Raw genomic sequence first — 19,731 nt, 5'->3', positions numbered from 1 at the left:
TATTTGCATATACTGTTATTTATGTTCTTTTATTTTCCACTGTATGTCTTTTCTATTGGCATTGATTGTGTGATTGAATTGAGTATAAAGAAAAATCACTTTCGGCATTTGCTGGAATATGACATTACTACCTTTTAAAGACTTAATTCTTCTAAATATTTCCTTGGATAATTTGATGAAGAGTCATGTTTATATTTTCTAAACACAAAATTTCCTGTATTTTGCTCTGGTTAAAAATGCAGGATGAGAAGGAATTACTTGAAAACAACTGTTGCCCCATGCACCTAAATCCTTGCATATGAAAGGAGGACAACTTCTTTGCCTTATCGAAGTATCAAAAATCCTTGGAAGAGATTATAAGTCAAAATCCAAACTCCATGCAGCCTTCTTTTCGTTTGAATGAGGTGAGGATGATAAACTTCCCTCTTTGTTTTGACTGAATTGTTCACTTTTCCCTCTCTCTGTGTCTTCAATAAACACTAACATGAAATATAGATGACGGTTTTCAGCAGTTGATTGGGTTAACAGTTTTGCCCATTCCTTTATTGACTAGATTATTCTTTTTTTGGGGGGGGGGGTATTTGGGGGCACACCATTGTTTTGGAAGCAATCATAAATATCACAGGAATCTTAGGGAGAGAATTAAGAATATTATTTTACAAGCTGACCTTACAAGGCATACTTTTTTGCTCTAGCATACTAGGTGATTGTTTGGTTTTAAGAACGTTGTGTGGAGCAGGAAAATAGGAATGAATCAATTTCTTTCGAGGCCAAAATAAATGTTTCTTCAGAGCTCCAAAGGATAGAAGGTTATAGAAAAATATGGAAGGTGCCAGAAAATGTAATTTTGGTATGTCGGGCTCAATCTTCTTATTTGGCTTTGGATTTTGGGTTTTAAATCTTAGTCCAGTTCTTGGTCTGAGTTTTTCATAATTATTTTTAGAAGAGAGGGAGAGAGAGAAGGAGAAGGATCGGGACACAGTGAGGGAGAGAGATAGGCACAGGAATAGGGAGGAAGCGAGGGAGAGGGAAAGTTTTCGGGATAAAGATAGAGGTAGGGAGACTGAGAGTGGTTGGGTGGGCAGACATCTATATGATGGTCATAATGATGCATATGGTGGTCGAGATAGGTCGAAAGATTCCAGGCATTTGAAAGATGAACCGGATTACCACTACAGGAAAGGAAAATAAGATCCAGTAAAGGTGCCCAGCATCATGGATGATGATCTGGAAAGGCGTGAAAAGAAACCACTGAGGTATGCAATGTCATTTAACCATTGGATGTATCCTAGCTTACTTCAAATTTATCCTTTATGCTGCTCTCTGCTTTTAGAGATGAAGAGGTAGAAGAAGATTATGAAGATAGAGTTTCATTACAATTAGCGGAACAAGAAGAGGAGGATGTTGACAGAATTGAGGAGAGCAGGAAAAGAAGGCAAGCCATACTAGAAAAATATAAACAACAGCAATGGCAGTCACAAAAGCAGGTTGTACCTCATGGTCAAGCATCAACTAAAGGTGTCGTCCACTTCCATGCTAATTGTGTTTTCTATGTTTTGATGTTTCGGAGTTTTATTTATAGTTTATGACTGCTTTCTTTGTGGCCTTTATTCATTGTTCATACTAAACCATAAATGCTTTGGATCAGAGAATGGTTCTCTCAATGTCGACACGGCAGCCGAACAGAAAGTTCCTCCAAAAGCGGTTAATTCTACATCTGTCGCTTCTGAGTGTAGGAATGATAGTCCCGATGCTGATGTCCCCGAGCCTACATTTTCTGTTTGGAAATCACCTTCATGTAATGGAACTTTGGCAAATGAGAGCACTTCTGGTGCTGGGGGTTTAGGGGATGGGACTCCAAGGGTTTGTAGATGACCAATTAACAATTAGATATTTGTTAAATTTCTTGCATACGTGGGTAAGCATGATTTGCATGAATCAACCCCAAGTTTTTTTACCATGGTTCTTTTGATTCCTTATGTGAACTTGGTGGTTTATTGGTTAATTTTTTGAGCCTGGATATAATAACTGCGGTTACTTTAAGATGTTAATTTCCAATGCTTCATTGTTACAATTTCACCAATTTGTACAGAGTGAGAGATCGGTATGTATGTTCTGTGATGATATTTTCGGAGAGAGACTTGCTGGAGTTCGTAAAACTGTAGATGTTGTTCTATTTCTTCTCTCCTCTAATTGCATTAAGCTCTTGCAGTCTCACATTTAAAGTGTTGGTTTTCTTCTTTGTTTGCTGAACATTTAATGTAGATAATATTGTGACTTTGTGAGATTGAAAAAGGTTTCACTGGTGAATCATAGCTAGAGACTTCTAAAACTTTTTCTATAGTTGGTTGAATGTGTTCACATCTTCATGAAGATATTGATAGAACACAAAATCAATCAATAAGGCAATAGTATTTTTTAGTAACTAGCGAAAGAAAATAGGAAAAGACCTCTAAGGGAGTTCCCTAGTTTTGGAGGTTTATCGTATTAAAAAATTGAGCGCAACTCTGGATTAGGAGTCAAATACAACAGTTAACACTTAGACAACCCAACACTTTAATATGAATAACAAATTAAAGTGGATTAAACTTAAATCTGATTCCAAATTAACATCTGAACCATTAAACAATCCAACACTTTCACATCGAGCAAATTAAACACTTGATGAAACTTAAATTTGATTGCAAATGAACATACTATGCTAATTTTATAGGGAATTGCATACTTATGCTGAACTTCTAAAAAGTTGCTTGGTACTGCAACTTATTTAAATAAAAAAAGTTGGGTATTATAGTACGGTGATTTTGTAGATCAAAAGTAAACTCAAAGCATCTAGTTTAGCTGCCTTATAAGAAAACCTCTTTGACCTGACGTAGTCTGTTTGACCTATAGAAAAGCCATGTGTACTGACTTAAAGAAAAAATGATCAGGAATTTTACCTGAGTTCTTGCAAATGGTAACGTTTACCGGGCTGATTATGAAGGCCTTTATTGTATCAACTGTGAGTAGTATAAGGTGGTACCCGTCTTTGATTTTAGGACATCTTTGATGCTTTACCAACTCTTTTACCAATATGTGCCATGTATAAGGTGTAAAAACTTTTAGGTAGACACATGCAGAGGCTCTGCTAGCTGTGCCCAAGCACATGTAGAGATGAGGTTCACCATTTAACCAACCAGCAATTCTTTCAAAGAACAAAAAATTTGACCCTATAGAATGTGTAATGTTAATCACACAATTATTTTTGCAGATATGACAGACACAAATGTCTGTCATATAATTAATTTCTTTTGAGTACAGATTTGCCGTATAGGTTTATGGTCATCATTAAGAATATAATGGATGGGGAGGCTATAATCATATTTTCGGTGGAGGATCTCCCTGGTGGAAGCCAATCAATTATTGGCCCTTTCCCCTGCATTTGTACCATATGTATTGATGTGCTTTTATGTATAGACTGTTCTCATTGTCTAACTGTTAACTGTTATTTCTATTTGCATATACTGTTATTTATGTTCTTTTATTTCATTCCAAGACCTCTGGGAGGTTGAATATTGTGCCCACTGTATGACTTTTCTGTTGGCATTGATTGTGTGATTGAATTGAGTATAAAGAATAACCACTTTTGTCATTTGCTTGAATATGACATTACTACCTTTTAAAGACTTAATTCTTCTAAATATTCCCTTGGATAGTTTGATGAAGAGTCATGTTTACATTTTCTAAACACCAAATTTCCTGTATTTTGCTCTGGTTAAAAATGCAGGATGAGAAGGAATTACTTGAAAACAACTGTTGCCCCATGCACCTAAAGCCTTGCATACGGAAGGAGGACAACTTCTTCTTTGCCTTATCGAAGTATCAAAAATCCTTGGAGGAGATTCTAAGTCAAAATCCAAACTCCGTGCAGCCTTCTTTTCGTTTGAATGAGGTGAGGATGATAAACTTCCCCCTTTTTTTTGACTGAATTGTTCACTTTTCCCTCTCTCTGTGTCTTCAATGAACGCTAACATGAAATATCGACAACGGTTTTCAGCAATTGATTGGATTAACATTTTTCCCCATTCCTTTATTGACTAGATTATTCTTTCTTTCTTTTTTTTTGGGGGTGGGGGAAGGGGGTGTTTGGGGGCACACCATTGTTTTGGAAGTAATCGTAAATATCACAGGAATCTTAGAGAGAGAGTTAAGAATATTATTTTACAAGCTGACCTTATAAGGCATACTTTTTGGCTCTAGCATACTACGTGATTGTTTTGTTTTAAGAAGGTTCTGTGGAGGTGGAAAAATAAGAATGAATCAATTTCTTTTGAGGCCAAAATAAATGTTTCTTCAGAGCATGAAACCTCCATGGGATAGAAGGTTATAGAAAAATTTGGAAGGTGGATAAGTTTAGGTTTTCATTTATTTATTTTTTATCATTATTGTATTTGGTTGCAGAAAATGTAATTTTAGTATGTCGGGCTCAATCTTCTTGTTTGGCTTTGGATTTTGGGTTTTAAATCTTAGTCCAGTTCTTAGTCTGAGTTTTTCATAATTATTTTTAGAAGATAGGGAGAAAGAGAAGGAGAAGGAGAAGGAGAAGGATTGGGACAGGGACAGAGACAGGGAGAGAGATAGGTACAGGAATAAGGAGGGGGAGAGGGAAGGGGAGAGGGAAAGGTAGAGGGAAAGAGTTCGGGATAAAGATATAGGTAGGGAGACTGAGAGTGGTTGGGTGGGCAGACATCTGTATGATGGTCATAATGATGCATATGGTGGTTGAGATAGTTCGAAAGATTCCAGGCATTTGAAAGATGAACCGGATTACCACTACAAGAAAGGAAAAAAATATCCAGTAAAGGTGCCCAGCATCATAGATGATGATCTGGAAAGGCGTGAAAAGAAACCACTGAGGTACACAATGTCATTTAATCATTAGATGTATCCTAGCTTACTTCAATTTTATGTTATATGCTGCTCTCTGCTTTTAGAGATGAAGAGGAAGAAGAAGATTATGAAGATAGGGTTTCATTACAACTAGCGGAACAAGAAGAGGAGGATGTTGACAGAATTAAGAAGGAGAGCAGGAAAAGATGGCAAACCATACTAGAAAAATATAAACAACAGCAACAACAGTCACAAAAGCAGGTTGTAGCTCATGGTCAAGCCTCGACTAAAGGTTTCGTCCACTTCCATGGTAATTGTGTTTTCTATATTTTGATGTTTCGGAGTTTTATTTATAGTTTATGACTGCTTTCTTTGTGGCCTTTATTCATTGTTCATACTAAGCTATAAATGCTTTGGATCAGAGAATGGTTCTCTCAATGTCGACAAGGTAGCAGAGCAGATACTTCCTCCAAAAGCAGTTAATTCTACATCTGTCGCTTCTGAGGTAAGGAAAGATAGTCCCGAGGCTGATGTCCCCGAGCCTACATTTTCTGTATGGAAATCACCTTCACATAATGGAACTTTGGCACATGAGAGCTATTCTGGTGCTGGGGGCTTAGGGGATGGGACTCCAAAGGTTTGTAGATGACCAATTAACAATTAGATATTTTTTAAATTTCTTGCATACGTGGGTAAGCATGATTTGCATGAATCAACCCCAAGCCTGTCTACCATGGTTCTTTTGATTACTTATGTGACCTTGGATGGTTTATTTTTTAATTTTTTGAGCCTGGAAATAATAACTGCGATTACTTTAAGAGGTTAATTTCCACTGCTTCATAGTCACAGTTTCATCAATTTGTGCAGAGTGAGAGACCAGCAGAAATGTTCTGTGATGATATTTTCGGAGAGAGACCTGCTGGAGTTCGTAAAACTGTAGATGTCGTTCTATTTCCTCTCCCCTCTAATTGCATTAAGCTCTTGCATTCTCACATTCATAGTGTTGGTTTTCTTCTTTGTTTGCTGAACATTTAATGTAGATAATAGAAAGCTGAACTAGGTTTCTGGAAAATCGTGTATAATAGAAAGCTGATTTGAATAACCAAATGAAGTATATGGTTTGTCCTACCTGAGATTGCTTGTTCAACTGAGGCCACTTTGGACCTGCTGATAATCCCATGTTCACTCCTTTTTTTTTTTGTAATTTGTACATGCACCACATGAGCAGTATGTTATGGGTTTTTAGTGATGGCCTGCGATTGTGGTTAGGGAAATTTGTTTTGGTATTCATGGATGCTTTCCATAGCGATGTATTGTAATCCAGCGATTGACAGAATATTTCTTTTGTATGTTATCCTCTATTTTTCTTATAAATTTGTTATTTATTGCGACTTTGTGAGATTGAAAAAGGTTTCACTGGTGAACCATATCTTGGGAGTGCTGGGACTTTATCTATAGTTGGTTGAATGTGATCACATCTTCATGAAGATATTGATAGAACACAAAATCCTTCAATAAAGCAATAGTATTTTTTAGTAACTAGCGAAAGAAAATAGATACAGACCTCTTAGGGAGTTCCCTAGTTTGGGAGTTTTATCGTGTAAAAAAATTGAGTGCAACTCTGGATTTAGGAGTCAAATACAATAGTTAACACTTAGACAACCCAGCACTTTAATATGAATTACAAATTAAAGTGGATGAAACTTAAATCTGATTCCAAATTAACATCTGAACCATTAAACAATCCGAAACTATCACATCGAGCAAATTAAACTTGATGAAACTTAAATTTGATTGCAAATGAACATACTATGCTAATTTTAAAGGGAATTGCATACTTATGCTGAAGTTCTAAAAAATTGCTTGGTATTGCAACTTATTTAAATAAAAAAAAGATGGGTATTATAGTACGGTGATTTTGTGGATCAAAAGTAAACTCTATCGGGTATCTAGTTCAGTTGCCCTATAAGAAAACCTCTTTGACCTGACGTAGTCTGTTGGACCTATGGAAAAGCCATGTGTACTGTGTTAAAGAAAAAATGTTCTGGAATGTCCGGAAATTGACCACTCTGCCCTTTTTTTTCCCTCTTGGCTCTTGCAAAATTACATCTTCTGATCCTTACAAGGGTGTGGGTTGGTGAAGCTGCAATGATTTACTGAACAGAAAATGGAATATCTAGGACTGAGATGTCTATGGAATTGCTATTCCTTTGTTGTTTTATCTTTTTTATTTTAATTTTTTAGTGTTATTCTGCTTTGCTCTTGTTGGCTCTTTATAAAATTTCTTGTTATTTATCCCTGGGTGGGTTGTCATTTTTTTTGGTTTTTTGCTATAAATGCATAACATGACAGTAAGTCCTTCATCAAACCTTTCTTTGTTTTCTTTTGTCATATGCAAGCAAAAGAACTATCATGTCTCTTTGGTATCAACTTGATTTTGGGTTGACCTATCTTTTGCAGGAATTGAACTTTGTTATTTTCTCTTCATGGTATTCACATATTCTCTGTGCAGGCTATCGATTTGGAGAAACACTTGACAGTAGGTATGAAGTTACTGCAGCCCATGGGAAAGGTGTTTTTTCGACAGTAGTTCGTGCAAAGGACCACAAGGCTGGGAAGGGTGATCCTGAAGAGGTGGCTATAAAAATCATACGCAATAATGACATTATGTGAGTTGATGTTACCCTTTTTGCCCTCAGATTGCTTTAGTTCTAGATTAATATTGATTTAACTGGATAGTGTAAGTTACTCTTGACTGTATTTCAATGCACAGGTACAAGGCAGGTTTAGAAGAGCTGATAATATTGAAGAAATTAGCTGGTGCAGATCCTGAAAATAGATGCCATTGTGTTTGATTTTTCTCAAGGTTCAAGTACTGAAATCATCTTTGTTTGGTTTTTGAATCTCTTCATATGAATCATCGTGAGGTACTAAAGAAGTTTGGTCGTAATATTGGCGTTAATCTGGGAACTGTAAGAGAATATGCCAAATAGCTTTTTATTGCATTAAAGCATCTGCGGAACTGTGGAGTCCTGCATTGTGACATAAAGCTAGATATAATATGCTGGTGAGTTTAAATTGTTCTTCCATTACTGGGGTGGTTTCTTTTATGACTTTCTAACATAGGTATGTTGTCCCATTCAGGTAAATGAGACAAAAAATATGTTGAAGCTTTTTGATTTTGGTAATGCCATCTTTGCCGGAAAAAATGAGATCACACCGTATCTTGTGAGCCGCTTTTACCGAGCTCCTGAAATAAGTTCGTTCTTTGTTTCATATCCCTTGATTTTGTTTTTTTTTTTTTTTGGGGGGGGGGGGGGAGGTTATGTGTTTGTTGAGATGTTTTTTTTTGATTGGTTTCTGTCAGTAAAATATGTAAATTTTCTTTTCCTGCTGCAGTTCTTGGCTTGCCATATGATCATCGCATGGATAAATGGTCTGTTGGTTGCTATTTATATGAACTTTATTTGGGGAAAGTCCTTTTTCCAGGCCCATCAAACAATGACATGTTGTGTCTCCACATGGAGTTGAAGGGATCTTTTCCAAAGAAGATGCTCCGCAAGGTTGAAATTGATTTTTGTTTTCTTCAGATTCCCTGCAACCCTCACGAGGGGTGTTTAAATCCTTTATATTTTGCAGCTTTGTTTCCATGGTCATCAATATCTTTAGCTTATTATTTTAGGTTATTGAATGGAAATACTATGTTATGACTCTTATTTTTATTGCTTGTGCTGATTTCAACATCCCTTGCTTTTGTTGGATTTTGTGTTTTCAAAAAGTAGTTTTAAAGCTTTCCTTTTTTGAAATGTTTTTTTTGAAATATAAGTTTCAAATATGAAAATCCCTTTCCCTCCACTTTGTTTTGATTTTGTTGGAAACACTTGTATATGTGTGCATGGTGGTTTGAACCAAGGACCTCTTGTGTAAACTTGTAAGGAAACTTGGGAAGGCTTGAGTACCTCTTCAAGTTTAGTCCCACATTGCTTATGGACAAGTGGAATGGTGAGCTAATAAGAGTTCATGTAGCTTACAAGGGATATAGGGCTCTAAGGGAAGTCTCCCTTGTCCCATGTGTGAGGTTGGGGTCCGGGGTGCTTTTCACACACGCGAGCCGAGCCGGGCCGGGCCGTGGCCGAGGTAGAGGGGTCTGTATATGGGGGTGTACATGTCTGTACATGTACAGGTATGTAGAGACACATCCCATACGTACAGGTACTGGTGGGCTTATAAATACAAATGGGCTTTGGGCTTCAAAAGGCACAATTCGTGCAAGTGTTTCCTGTGCTTTCTTTTCTTCTTCTTCTTCTTCTACCTTCGGGTACTCCGTATTGTAATCACTTTTGGGTGCTGCCAATTGTGATTGAAGTGGTTTTATCTTGGAGGTAGAACACCAAGGTCAACCCGGATCTGCACATATAGGGGGCGTTCAACACCTTAAGGAAAGTACTCTCTGTACGAGTCCACTTGTGTTGCTATTTGCCGCTTTGGAAGAAACAAGAAGACAGTCATCGTGGTACTGTAAGTTGTTTTATTTCTGTATTTATTTTGATATTTCATTCAAGTATATATATATTTATATACAAACAGATTCTGTCAAGTCTTATACCGATTGCCTAGAATCCTATTTCTAACAGCTTTTTCTACAGGGTAGATTTACCAATCAGCATTTTGACCAGGATTTGAATTTTCATGCTACTGAAGAAGATCCTATTACAAAGAAGGTGAGAAGTTACTTGTCAATGAAATCTGTAGTGATTATGTTTCAGTGACTTTTTCCATTGTTTTTCCTACTACTGCAACTACCTCCTCCCCTCCTCCACCCCCCCCCCCCCCAAAAAAAAAAGGGGAAGCATCATTACCCTCATTTTAATTTAGCCTTGTAAACTATGTCTGCAGACTGTGAAGATGCTGCTTCTCAATATTAAGCAAAAAGACATTGGTTCCTTAATTACAAGCTCCCTTGGTGAGGATCCGAAGATGTTGGTGAATTTCAAAGATCTTCTAGAAAAAATATTTGTCTTAGATCTAGAGAAGAGAATGACTGTATCTCAAGCATTGAGGCATTCATTCATCACAGGCAAGTGACCAAAGATGCTGATTTTATGACCCCAGAAATGCTGTTGAGCTAGATACATGTAAATGTTGTTGAGCTAGATACATGTACATTATGATCTCAATTTATTTTTATCTCTCTAATCATTGGGCATTTCTCTGTCTTTATCTCTCTGTGATTGCCTAAGAGGATTGACACAGTGTTATTGGCGTGGATGAAATGCGAAGAAGATGATGTTTGGTCTGAAGACCTTCCTTCATGGCGGTTCTTTCAGTGGGATGGGTTCATTTTATATTGTAAGACAATTCGCCAAAGGCGTTTACATCTCTTGTAATCATTCTTAATGATGGGCTTTGAGAAGATTTATCATATTTATCCCCCCTTGAAATTTTTGTTTGAAGTTTGAAAACAGTGTGCAGGCTTTAGTGCATTAGAAAATTCACACCAATGCTAGTTACTAAATTAAACTCAATGAGGTTGTGAAAAGTGTTCCTATGGCTTTTGGAAAAGATAGACTCGAGTCACTCGACATAATCTTTTCCTTTCAGATAGCTTCCATTTTACATTGGATTTCATCTTTCCATTATTTAGTGGATACTTGGATATTGCATTTTTTTTGTGTCTACATTTTTTTCATTTATCCAAATCAATTGGGTGCTGGAGTCTAATTCTATTTTTCATTCAGGGTTTCATCCAGGGCTATGACGCAACCAATCAGTGCTTTAGATGCTTAGAAGTGAACCAAAAGAAGGTACCCTGGTTTGTTTATTAGGCAGCTTATTGTGAAACCCTTGAAACTACTTTGCATGCTCTTAACTATAAAATTGGGCTCCTGAACTGTCTTCAGACTTGGAGGAATTAACCAGAAGAATTTTACAACCTGAAGTTGAATGGTCCATTTCTTCCTTGCCTATCAAAGCTCTCATGCATGTACATGTTCCTGCATTGTGTATGTGCGTGTATGTGTAGAAATAGAGGTTCAATTTCTGTAATATGGAATATTTTAATTTTTCAAGTAACCAAAAAAAAAAATTCTTTAGGTGAATAATCATAGTTTATATTCTGGTAGTGGCTAAATTATGATTAGAAACCTTTGTTCTGTTTGCCCTCATTATTTTTTGTGAAACTGCATTACATCTGATCTATGGTTTGGTGGTTCTGGAGGCTTTTGCACTGGCGATGAGAGGTTGCAGTGTTGCAGTTAATGTTCAAATTGGTTAGTAGTTGCATCCGATTTTAATTTTCTTTTGTTTAACATGATCCATGAGTTTTAACTTTTTCATGTTTTTCCTGAAAGGAAACATAGGTTTAGTGTTGTCTCTTCATTCTGTGGTGTATAACAATGCTTTTTGGTTTTTCTAGGACATAGGTGCTAAGTTCATGGAATTCCAGTAAGTTCTTCATCTCTAATCCTATTACTCAAATTTGTCATGGTTCTGGTTGTTTCAGGTATTTCGTTTCATGCATATTTATAAGGAGATCATGTTACTTGTATGGTTGATCATACTCAGGCAACCTTTTAGATTTGCACATTTAGTTGGCTGCATTCCTCATCTTGCCTCTAGCCTGCATTGCTCTTTTCAATGACACCTAGAGTGGTCGATGGGATGGCTGATGAGTTGAAAAAGCAAGGCGTTTTACTTTTGAGATTCTGTTACTTTTATGGGGGGTGGGGCTGTAGTTCTTTCTTTTAATAAAATTTATGTTAATTAAAAAAAATATATTGTTAGTGTTACCAATTAAAGTGTTCCATTTGTTTCAGATATTCTTTTTTCCCTTCAATTATATCCCTCATAGATATCTTCTGAACTTTTGACTCATGAGGAGGTTTGATTTATCTGTTGCTTGATATATTTTCAGAGCTTGTGTGGGTATCCCTTATTCATGTACACCATACTTTGGCAACATCAGGTTCTGATGGTGCTTTCAATTTTTGGGACAAGGACAGTAAACAGAGACTTAAGGTTTGGTTACCTTCTTTCTGTTTTATTCTTATCTAACCCCAATGGTTGTTATTGGTTTCATTGAATGGCAATTATTTTTATAAGATATATCACTACTAATTACCAGCCTGTTTGTTGAGGATAAGCAAATTCTTAATGAGAAGATGATGTAGAGAAGATTCATTAAAATCTGTGGAATATGAGTTGGAACCTAAGAAAAATGCTCACTTTGGATAATTCTCCTGGTGCATGGTCTGAAACCCAACCTTAAATTGAGATTAGGGCAGAATTTGCAAAGGCTCTAAAAGGACAGAATAGGGTAGTTAGGAAACAAGAAACACTGACTACAGGAACTGGGTAGGCCACCAAAACAGAATTTGAAGTGAAGCTTGTAATCTAATCTTTATGCATTTCTTTTTATGTGTGAAACTTGATAGAGTTTTAAGAACTGTTTAAAATCCTTAGTTGGCCTGGCAAGATCTATGTAAAATTGCACGTGGTGATTATTCAGCATACGCACATGAGTCGTACGAAACTACAGCTGGCACATATCTCTGATGCCACCTCCTTTATATAAATATTTTCCATTGACCGTTTTTGGTATGCACATGTGACCAATATAAGGCTGGAGCTGTGTCCGTATAACAATGATTAAAATCTATTTAGCTAATATAATCAAGAAGCTTAATTCTATTCATGTGGTAAGCTAGGTTGACTCTAACAATGTTTTAGGTTGGAGGTCATGCGTAAGAGATTCCTTGGCAATATTTGACATTTTAGAGAAACTAGGGGGGTAGACGGTTGCATCAACTGCATCATTCTTGGGTTTCCCAACTTTCACTAATGATTCGGTTGACTCTCTAGGCAAGGATGGGTTTTTTTTATTATTATTATTTTGGTTATGATCCGAGTTTTCATCGTTATTCCTATCAGAAAAATTGCTGTTATCCGCCTGCTTCTCTTCTTTAATAAACTCACTAGTACTTTAAAGCAACGGTCGATCACTGGTTTACTCAGTATTCTTTTTCTTATTAAAAGAATTGTATGCCATTTGTTTGCCTATTCTACTAGGTCTCAATAGCATCTCTATGTGAAATGTTATTTTCCAATGCTCTCTATAAGCTCTGAAGCATGATGTAACTGTTGAATTCTTTCTTTCTGATATTGATTCTGTGTTATAGTTCTCTTTATGTATGTCTCATTTGACGGCAAGTTAAATGTAAATTGTTCTATATTTTCTCAATTGATAGGTCGAAACAGCTGCATCTGAAAGGGAGCAATTATTGCTTGTGAAAATCTCCGAGCTTGAAACCAGGTAGATCATATTGTGAATCAAGTAACCGGGTTGAACCGTCATATGTGCGTATTATCTCTTTCTGTTGGACTTCGTGTTTGCTTGGCCAAATGGAACAAGAATCTGAATTACAAACAAGACATAAAAGTGATTCTCACATCCTTTCACAAAAGAAAAATGAATCTCTCTTTGCTCTTATATATTTGCTTTCCTTTTTCTTTGATGTAGGATGATTAATCTAACTGATGAGGTAGTTGAGGCAAGGTTGAAATATCTGCAGGTAAGTGGCTGAGGAAGGTTCCTTCTGAGCTCTTCTGAATTGAAAGGTACCGCATGTTTTTGTGATAGAAACACTGACTTTCCTAGATAAAGTGTATTTTAAGTTGAAATAATTTGATTGATTATCCATTTTGTTTTATTGATTCAGTCATAAACAAATAACGTGAGAAGGAGGGAGGGAGAAACACTGACTTCCCCAGATAAAGTGTATTGCTGGACTTAATACCATTTTTCTGTAATGGTTCATAAGTCATAAACAACATGAGTGAGAGAGGGAGAGAGAGAGATGGGTGATGGTGTTTTCAATTGGAATTTGGACTGGGCAAAAGCAGAGTCGGAACTTTGGGAGTATTATTTGATGGCTGTATTCCGTTCAAGTTGAAGGTGAACTTTTATGGATTTAAGACCTGCATTGCTTTTTGGATCTCAATGTTTGGAGATGAAAAAAAAAACATAAGGGAGGTACCGGACGTGGAAGAAGAAAAAGCCGTTGAGGATGAGGAAGAGGAAGCCTCGTCTTCAAATTCTGAACAGCTAAAACCCTGACCGGAAAAAATCCTTAGAGTCATGAGACGAAATCTGTTAAGATTCGCTCCACTCTATACTCGCCACAATCTGCTCTCCCCTCCGAATTGCAGAAGACCAAACCCTTTTTCTGCTTCCATCATCAATGTCACTTCAACTCCTTCGAAGCTGAGGGGGTGGTTCTTCTCATCCATCAATGAAATCCCTCCTGTTCCTGAGACCAGGTTAACCCAACCACAGAAGAAGAAAGATGTTCCGCTCAATTGCGAAAACATCAAAACCGAAGTTAGAAGAAATTGATTTAGGGAAATAGGCCTGTCCTATGCATCTTCTTCTACCCCCAATCCCTCCCTTACTATAACAACCATCTCAGTGGCTTCTTCTATGTGTAATTGCTTGCAATTTTATAATCTATGTTCTTTTCTATGGCATGGAGTTCAAAATTCTTGTTTCACTCCCGAGGGAAATTACCTCATCGCTTCTTCTTGGGACAACCGGGTTTTTTGATTGCCGCCTCAATTGAATTTCTTCCTTCTTCCTCTTTATCTCTTCCTTATTTTTTAGTCATTCTAGTTTGTACTATTTTGAAGTGAAGATCATAATCTACTCTGTTCGCATTTCCTTCTTCCTCTTTTCTCTCCTTTTATCTTCATTGAGCTCCAGAAGCAAGCATATTAAGGACCAGTTCCATATTCATTAGAATCCGTTTTCTATGCCGTGGTCGAAATCATCTATGCTTTGCAGTTGCAGAAGCCAACTCCAGAGCCGCCAAGAACAATCCACCTCTGCGGAGTCTTTTGTTCTCACAACGCCTTTTTATTACCTAAATACCCCTCCCCATGTGGGAGGTGCCTATACTACCATTGCCGCCGCCAAGAACAATCCACCTCTGGTTTTGTTTCATGATCTTCATCCTCGTTTACTGCACCGCGGGTATCTCTGGTGGGTATTCCATTTTTTTTTGCTTCTTTCTCTGTTTTCTGGTGTTTACAATTTGATTATAAACAATTGTGTGTGTGTGTGTGTACAGGAGAGCATATTGACCCAGCAGTGACGTTTGGGCTTTTCTTAGCCCTTAAAGTGTCACTAATCCGCGTTGTGATGTACATGGTGGCACAATGCTTGGGTGCAATGTGTGGTGTAGGGCCAGTAAAGGCCTTCCAAAAGTCTTACTATGTGCAATGGTGGTGGGGCGAACGAGATCTCCGATGGCTACAGCAAAGGTGTGGGTTTGGCAGCTGAAATTATTGGTACCTTCGCCCTTGTCTACAATGTTTTCTCTGCTACTGATCCCAAGAAAAGTGCCAGAGACTCCCATTTCCCCGTAAGTTCACCTGTTTTACTTGGAAAACAGAGTATTATTAGAAGCGATATAACATTCTCAATTCTCTTGTTAACCCCCATGGAAAAACGTTCTAATAGAGAACTTTTGCTCCTCTCAATTCACCGTGGGTGAATGATAACCTTGTTCCTTTAGGAAAGAGAAGAAAATTATGATACAACAACAACAAAGGGGCAAGATGCTCCATCAGGCAAAACCTCGATAAAAGTCCTAGTCCAATACAGCGTGGCCCACTATTATCTGTTGGCATTTTCATTGATGATTGTTGTTCAATTTCAATGCCTTGCTTTACTTTGTTCTACTGGGTTCATTTTATTTTCCTTCTTATATTTAAAAAAGAATGATAGTCATTGAAGAGAAAGAAATTTTTTCAAGTATTAATTTATAACTCTCATCTCTCTCTTTTTTCCCTCTAAACAGTTGTGTGTGTGTACAGGAGGGCATAATAAACCAGCAGTGACATTTGGGCTTTTCTTAGCCCATAAAGTGTCACTAATCTGTGCTGCGATGTACATGGTGACACAATTCTTGGGTGCAATGTGTGGTGTAGGGCTAGTAAAGGCCTTCCAAAAGTCTTACTATGTGCAGTATGGTGGTGGGGCGAACGTGATTGCCGATGGCTACAGCGAACGTGTGGGTTTGGCAGCTGAATTTATTGATACTTTCATCCTTGTCTACACTGTTTTCTTTGCTACTGATCCCAAGAGAAGTGCAGAGACTCCCATGTCCCTGTAAGTTCATCTTGGTGAGTGGGACAACCAGGTTTTTTTATCGCCACCACAATTGAATTTCTTCCTTCTTCCTCTTTTCTCTTCTTTATTTTTTGGTCATTCCCTTGCAGTGCACATTCTAATTTGCGCTATTTTGAAGTGAAGCATTTAATTTAATCTTTATGCATTTCTTTTTATGTGTGAAACTCTATAGGGTTTTTAGAACCAATTTGAGTTTAAAATCCTTAGTTGGCCTGGAAGAAGTATGTAAAATTGCTTGTGGTAATTATTCAGCTTAGCACATGAGTCGAACGAAACTACAGTTGGCACGTATCTCTGATGCCACCTCCTCTATATAAATACTCTCCATTGACCCTTTTTGGTTTGCACATGTGACCAATATAAGGCTGGAGCTGTGTCCCTATAACAATGATTAACATCTATTTAGCTAATATAATGAAGAAGCTTAATTCTATTCATGTGGTAAGCTAGGTTGATTCTATCAATGTTGTAGGCTGGAGGTCATGGGTAAGAGATTCCTTGACAATATTTGACATTTTAGAGAAACTAGGGGGGGTAGACGGCTGCATCAACTGCATCATTCTTGGGTTTCCCAACTTCCACTAATGATTCGGTGGACTCCCTAGGCAAGGATTGGTTTTTTTATTAGGGTAAATTAGACGGCGACCCCTTGAGGTTTGCCCTAAATACAGTACGATCCCCTGTGTTTCTAAAATATACACTGTGACCCCCTTAGATTAGGTTACTTGTTACAATCAGCCCCACTCCGTTAGCGCATTCCCGTTAGTTGCTGACGTGTTGGTCGTTGATGCCTTAATATGACAAATATACCTCTAATGGGGTGTGAGCTTACCATTTTGGCCATAGGGCAGCCTGAACTTCACACGATCGTCTCTGCTTCTTTTTCTTCTTCTCTTCTTCTTCTTCATCTTCTTCCTCCTCCTACAAACTCATCTGCCCCTACCCTTTGCAACCCCATCTTCTTGCTTTCCTTCACTTCCTTTACTTGGATTGTTACCGGATGAAGAGCGGGCGCAGGAGGAGGAGGAACAAAAACTGGTGGACAAAAAGGAGTTGCAGTGACGAAGCAGGGCTTTGGCACTTTCAACGTCAAGAGCTTCGGTGCTAAAGGTGATGGACGAAACGAAGATAGCAAAGTAATTATGCTTAATTCCCATTCTTTTTTCCTCTATAAATAATTTATTCTTCTTCTTTTTTATCTTGATTAGTTTTTTTTTTTTTTTTTTTTTTTTTTTTAACCCGAACTTACCTGGGACCCGGGCCAGCCCCTAGAATTTTATTTATAATCAAATAAAGAATTAAAGAATACACGAGGGGACATGCTGCCTTACCCCAACCCAAGGAGCAAGCCACTCATAGGCTCTCAAGAGCTATACCAAACCCAAACAAAGGAAACAGCCACAAAAATCAATTTTTGAGAACAGGTAGTCCCGCCTTGTCCTCCCTTAGTAACACCTGAAAAGCACCCTGAGGCATGCAGCCGTTCTGGAATGTAGTTGAAGCCCTGGAGTCACAGGCGAGGTTGGCTAACTAATCAGCCGCCCTGTTACTTTCCCGAAAAGCAAAGGAAACACAGGCCTGGGTAGAGGAGACCAAAGCCAATTTCCTGGAACCAATACCAACCTTTCTAGAGGTTACACCACTTGTGGTTAACCATTCTGACAGTAGAAGCTGAATCCGAGTTAACCACCACATCAAGGAGCCCCATTTCCTGGCACAAGATCAAGCCATCTCTCAAGGCCCGAAGTTTGGCAACCGAGTTAGTGCAGACACCATAGAAATTGGAGAATGCCGCCAAAACCATACCATCCGGGCCTCTAATGACCCCTCATCCTACATAGCCCGGAGTACCCCTGCTGGCACCGTCCACATTAAGCTTTACGGAGGCAAACGGTGGGCACCCGTAGATAGGAAGAGGGCGTTTCAGCTTTGTTGGTGGAGGTACAAGGCCAAAACTCTGCAGAATAAGCCTGTCCCTCAAGGACCCTTTCCGACCCACCCCTGAGGGGATATTGATTTCTTTCACTCAAGCCTTTATTTTTTCAATTATTGAACCAGCGGTGCGTCTACTTTCCCCATGCCTTATATTGTTCCTCTCCTTCCATAATTCCCAAACAACCAAAGAGGATAGAACTCCTATGATATAAGCGCTGAGGCTGCTATAATTCGCCGAATTCTGCCAAAGGAAGATTCGGCTTCTGACATCCTGTGCGACAGAAGGCATGTCAAATAGACGAGTGAAGTAACCCCATACCTTAGAAGCCATGCCGCCAAAAACCAGATGGTGATCAGTTGTCTCTCCCCTGGGCCTTCCACAACAAGTACATTTAGAGGCAAGGGGTATGCCGATCGACATCAAAGTCTCATCCATGGGGATTTTACCATTAATAAGCTGCTAAGAGAAGAAAGCCACTTTCAGCGGAATAGCTTGGTTCCAAAGCCACTTTGCAAAGGGGAGCACCGGTCCCACGCTCCGGACCTCATTCCAGGCCGACTAGGTAGTAAAGGAGCCATCACTAGCAGGGGACCACACTAGGACATCCTTTCTATCAGCAAGAGCAAATTCACCATTCAAGATGTATCTGTAACAACAGCTGAATCGATGCGATCTAAAATGTCCTGCCTCCATGCGCCGTCTGCCCCCAGCGCATCTTTCACTCTCAACTCCGTATTAACCAGAAGGCCATTGTCAACATAGTCCAGCAGAGTACCAGCCCCTGACCAGTTATCAAGCCAGAAAGAGACATTGCCAGAGCCTAGCAGCCATCGAGATCTATCGAGCAGCAGCTCCTTAAAGGCCAGTGTATTCCGCCAAGATTTTCACCCGGTGCCATGTGAATCAGCCAGGGAAACATGTAGGTTTCTAAAGAATTTAGCCCTGAAGAACGTGCTCCATAATGATTGCTCAGATAGGACCCTCCATAGACCCTTGAGTCTGAGAGAAATACCAACATCCTCTAGGAGTCTGATCCCCAGCCCCCCTTCATCAAGTGGCCTACAGATCTTCCTCCAACACACCCAGTACTTGCGTTTTCCCCACTCCGAGTTTCCCCACAGGAAATCTGCAAATATCCCATATAACCGTCGAGTGACAGCCTTTGGTGGGTCCAGCATTTCTAGAACATGGATGGGGATAGAAGATAGGACGTGTTTCAAGAGTGTAACCCGTCCCCCAGAAGAGAGAAGCCTTCCTTTCCAGCCTGCCACTTTGTTTCTTATTTTTTCCACAATTTCATCAAAGAAACAAATCTTGTGCCTCCCAGAGTGAAGCGGGGCCCCCAAGTAGGTAATTGGCAGCGACTTCCTCGTGAACCCCGTCACCGCCCCTATCATATGCGCTCTAGACATGGATACCTTGTCCCCCAGTACAAAACAGCTTTTCTGTCTATTGACCAACTGCCCCGAGAATCCTTCATATCTGCTAATAAACCCCATTACTTGCCTAAGCGAACTCTTCAGACCCCTAGTGAAGATGATGGTGTCGTCGGCGAATAGGCAGTGAGAAATCCCCGGACAACCCCTTGGTAGGCTATAGTAAGATGCATGCCCTTCTATGAAAAGGGACTTTAAGCCCCTACTCATTACCTCCTCAGCCAAAATAAAAAGAGCTGGAGATAGGGGGTCCCCTTGTCTGACCCCCCTGGTGGACTTGAAGAAACCAAACTAGCTGCCTC

The 19,731-nt window shown here is 38.9% G+C and overlaps 1 protein-coding gene and 1 pseudogene across 1 annotated transcript; one reads left to right on the top strand and one right to left on the bottom strand.

Moving 5' to 3' along the window:
• The first annotated feature begins 399 nt into the window (after positions 1-399).
• On the top strand, positions 400-9,954 carry LOC122671632 (annotated as a pseudogene).
• Positions 9,955-18,628: 8,674 nt separating this feature from the next.
• On the bottom strand, positions 18,629-19,492 carry LOC122671558. The gene is made up of 2 exons (XM_043868851.1): positions 19,006-19,492; positions 18,629-18,774 (listed from the first exon to the last, which is right to left on the bottom strand). Exons 1-2 carry the CDS (start codon positions 19,490-19,492, stop codon positions 18,629-18,631), a joined length of 633 nt encoding a protein of 210 aa, XP_043724786.1.
• Positions 19,493-19,731: the final 239 nt, after the last annotated feature.

This window comes from Telopea speciosissima, chromosome 1 (genome assembly GCF_018873765.1).
Source record: "Telopea speciosissima isolate NSW1024214 ecotype Mountain lineage chromosome 1, Tspe_v1, whole genome shotgun sequence".
Taxonomy (NCBI): Eukaryota; Viridiplantae; Streptophyta; class Magnoliopsida; order Proteales; family Proteaceae; genus Telopea; species Telopea speciosissima.
The sequence above is the reverse complement of the archived record's forward strand: the minus strand, read 5'-3'. Positions and strand labels throughout refer to the sequence as shown.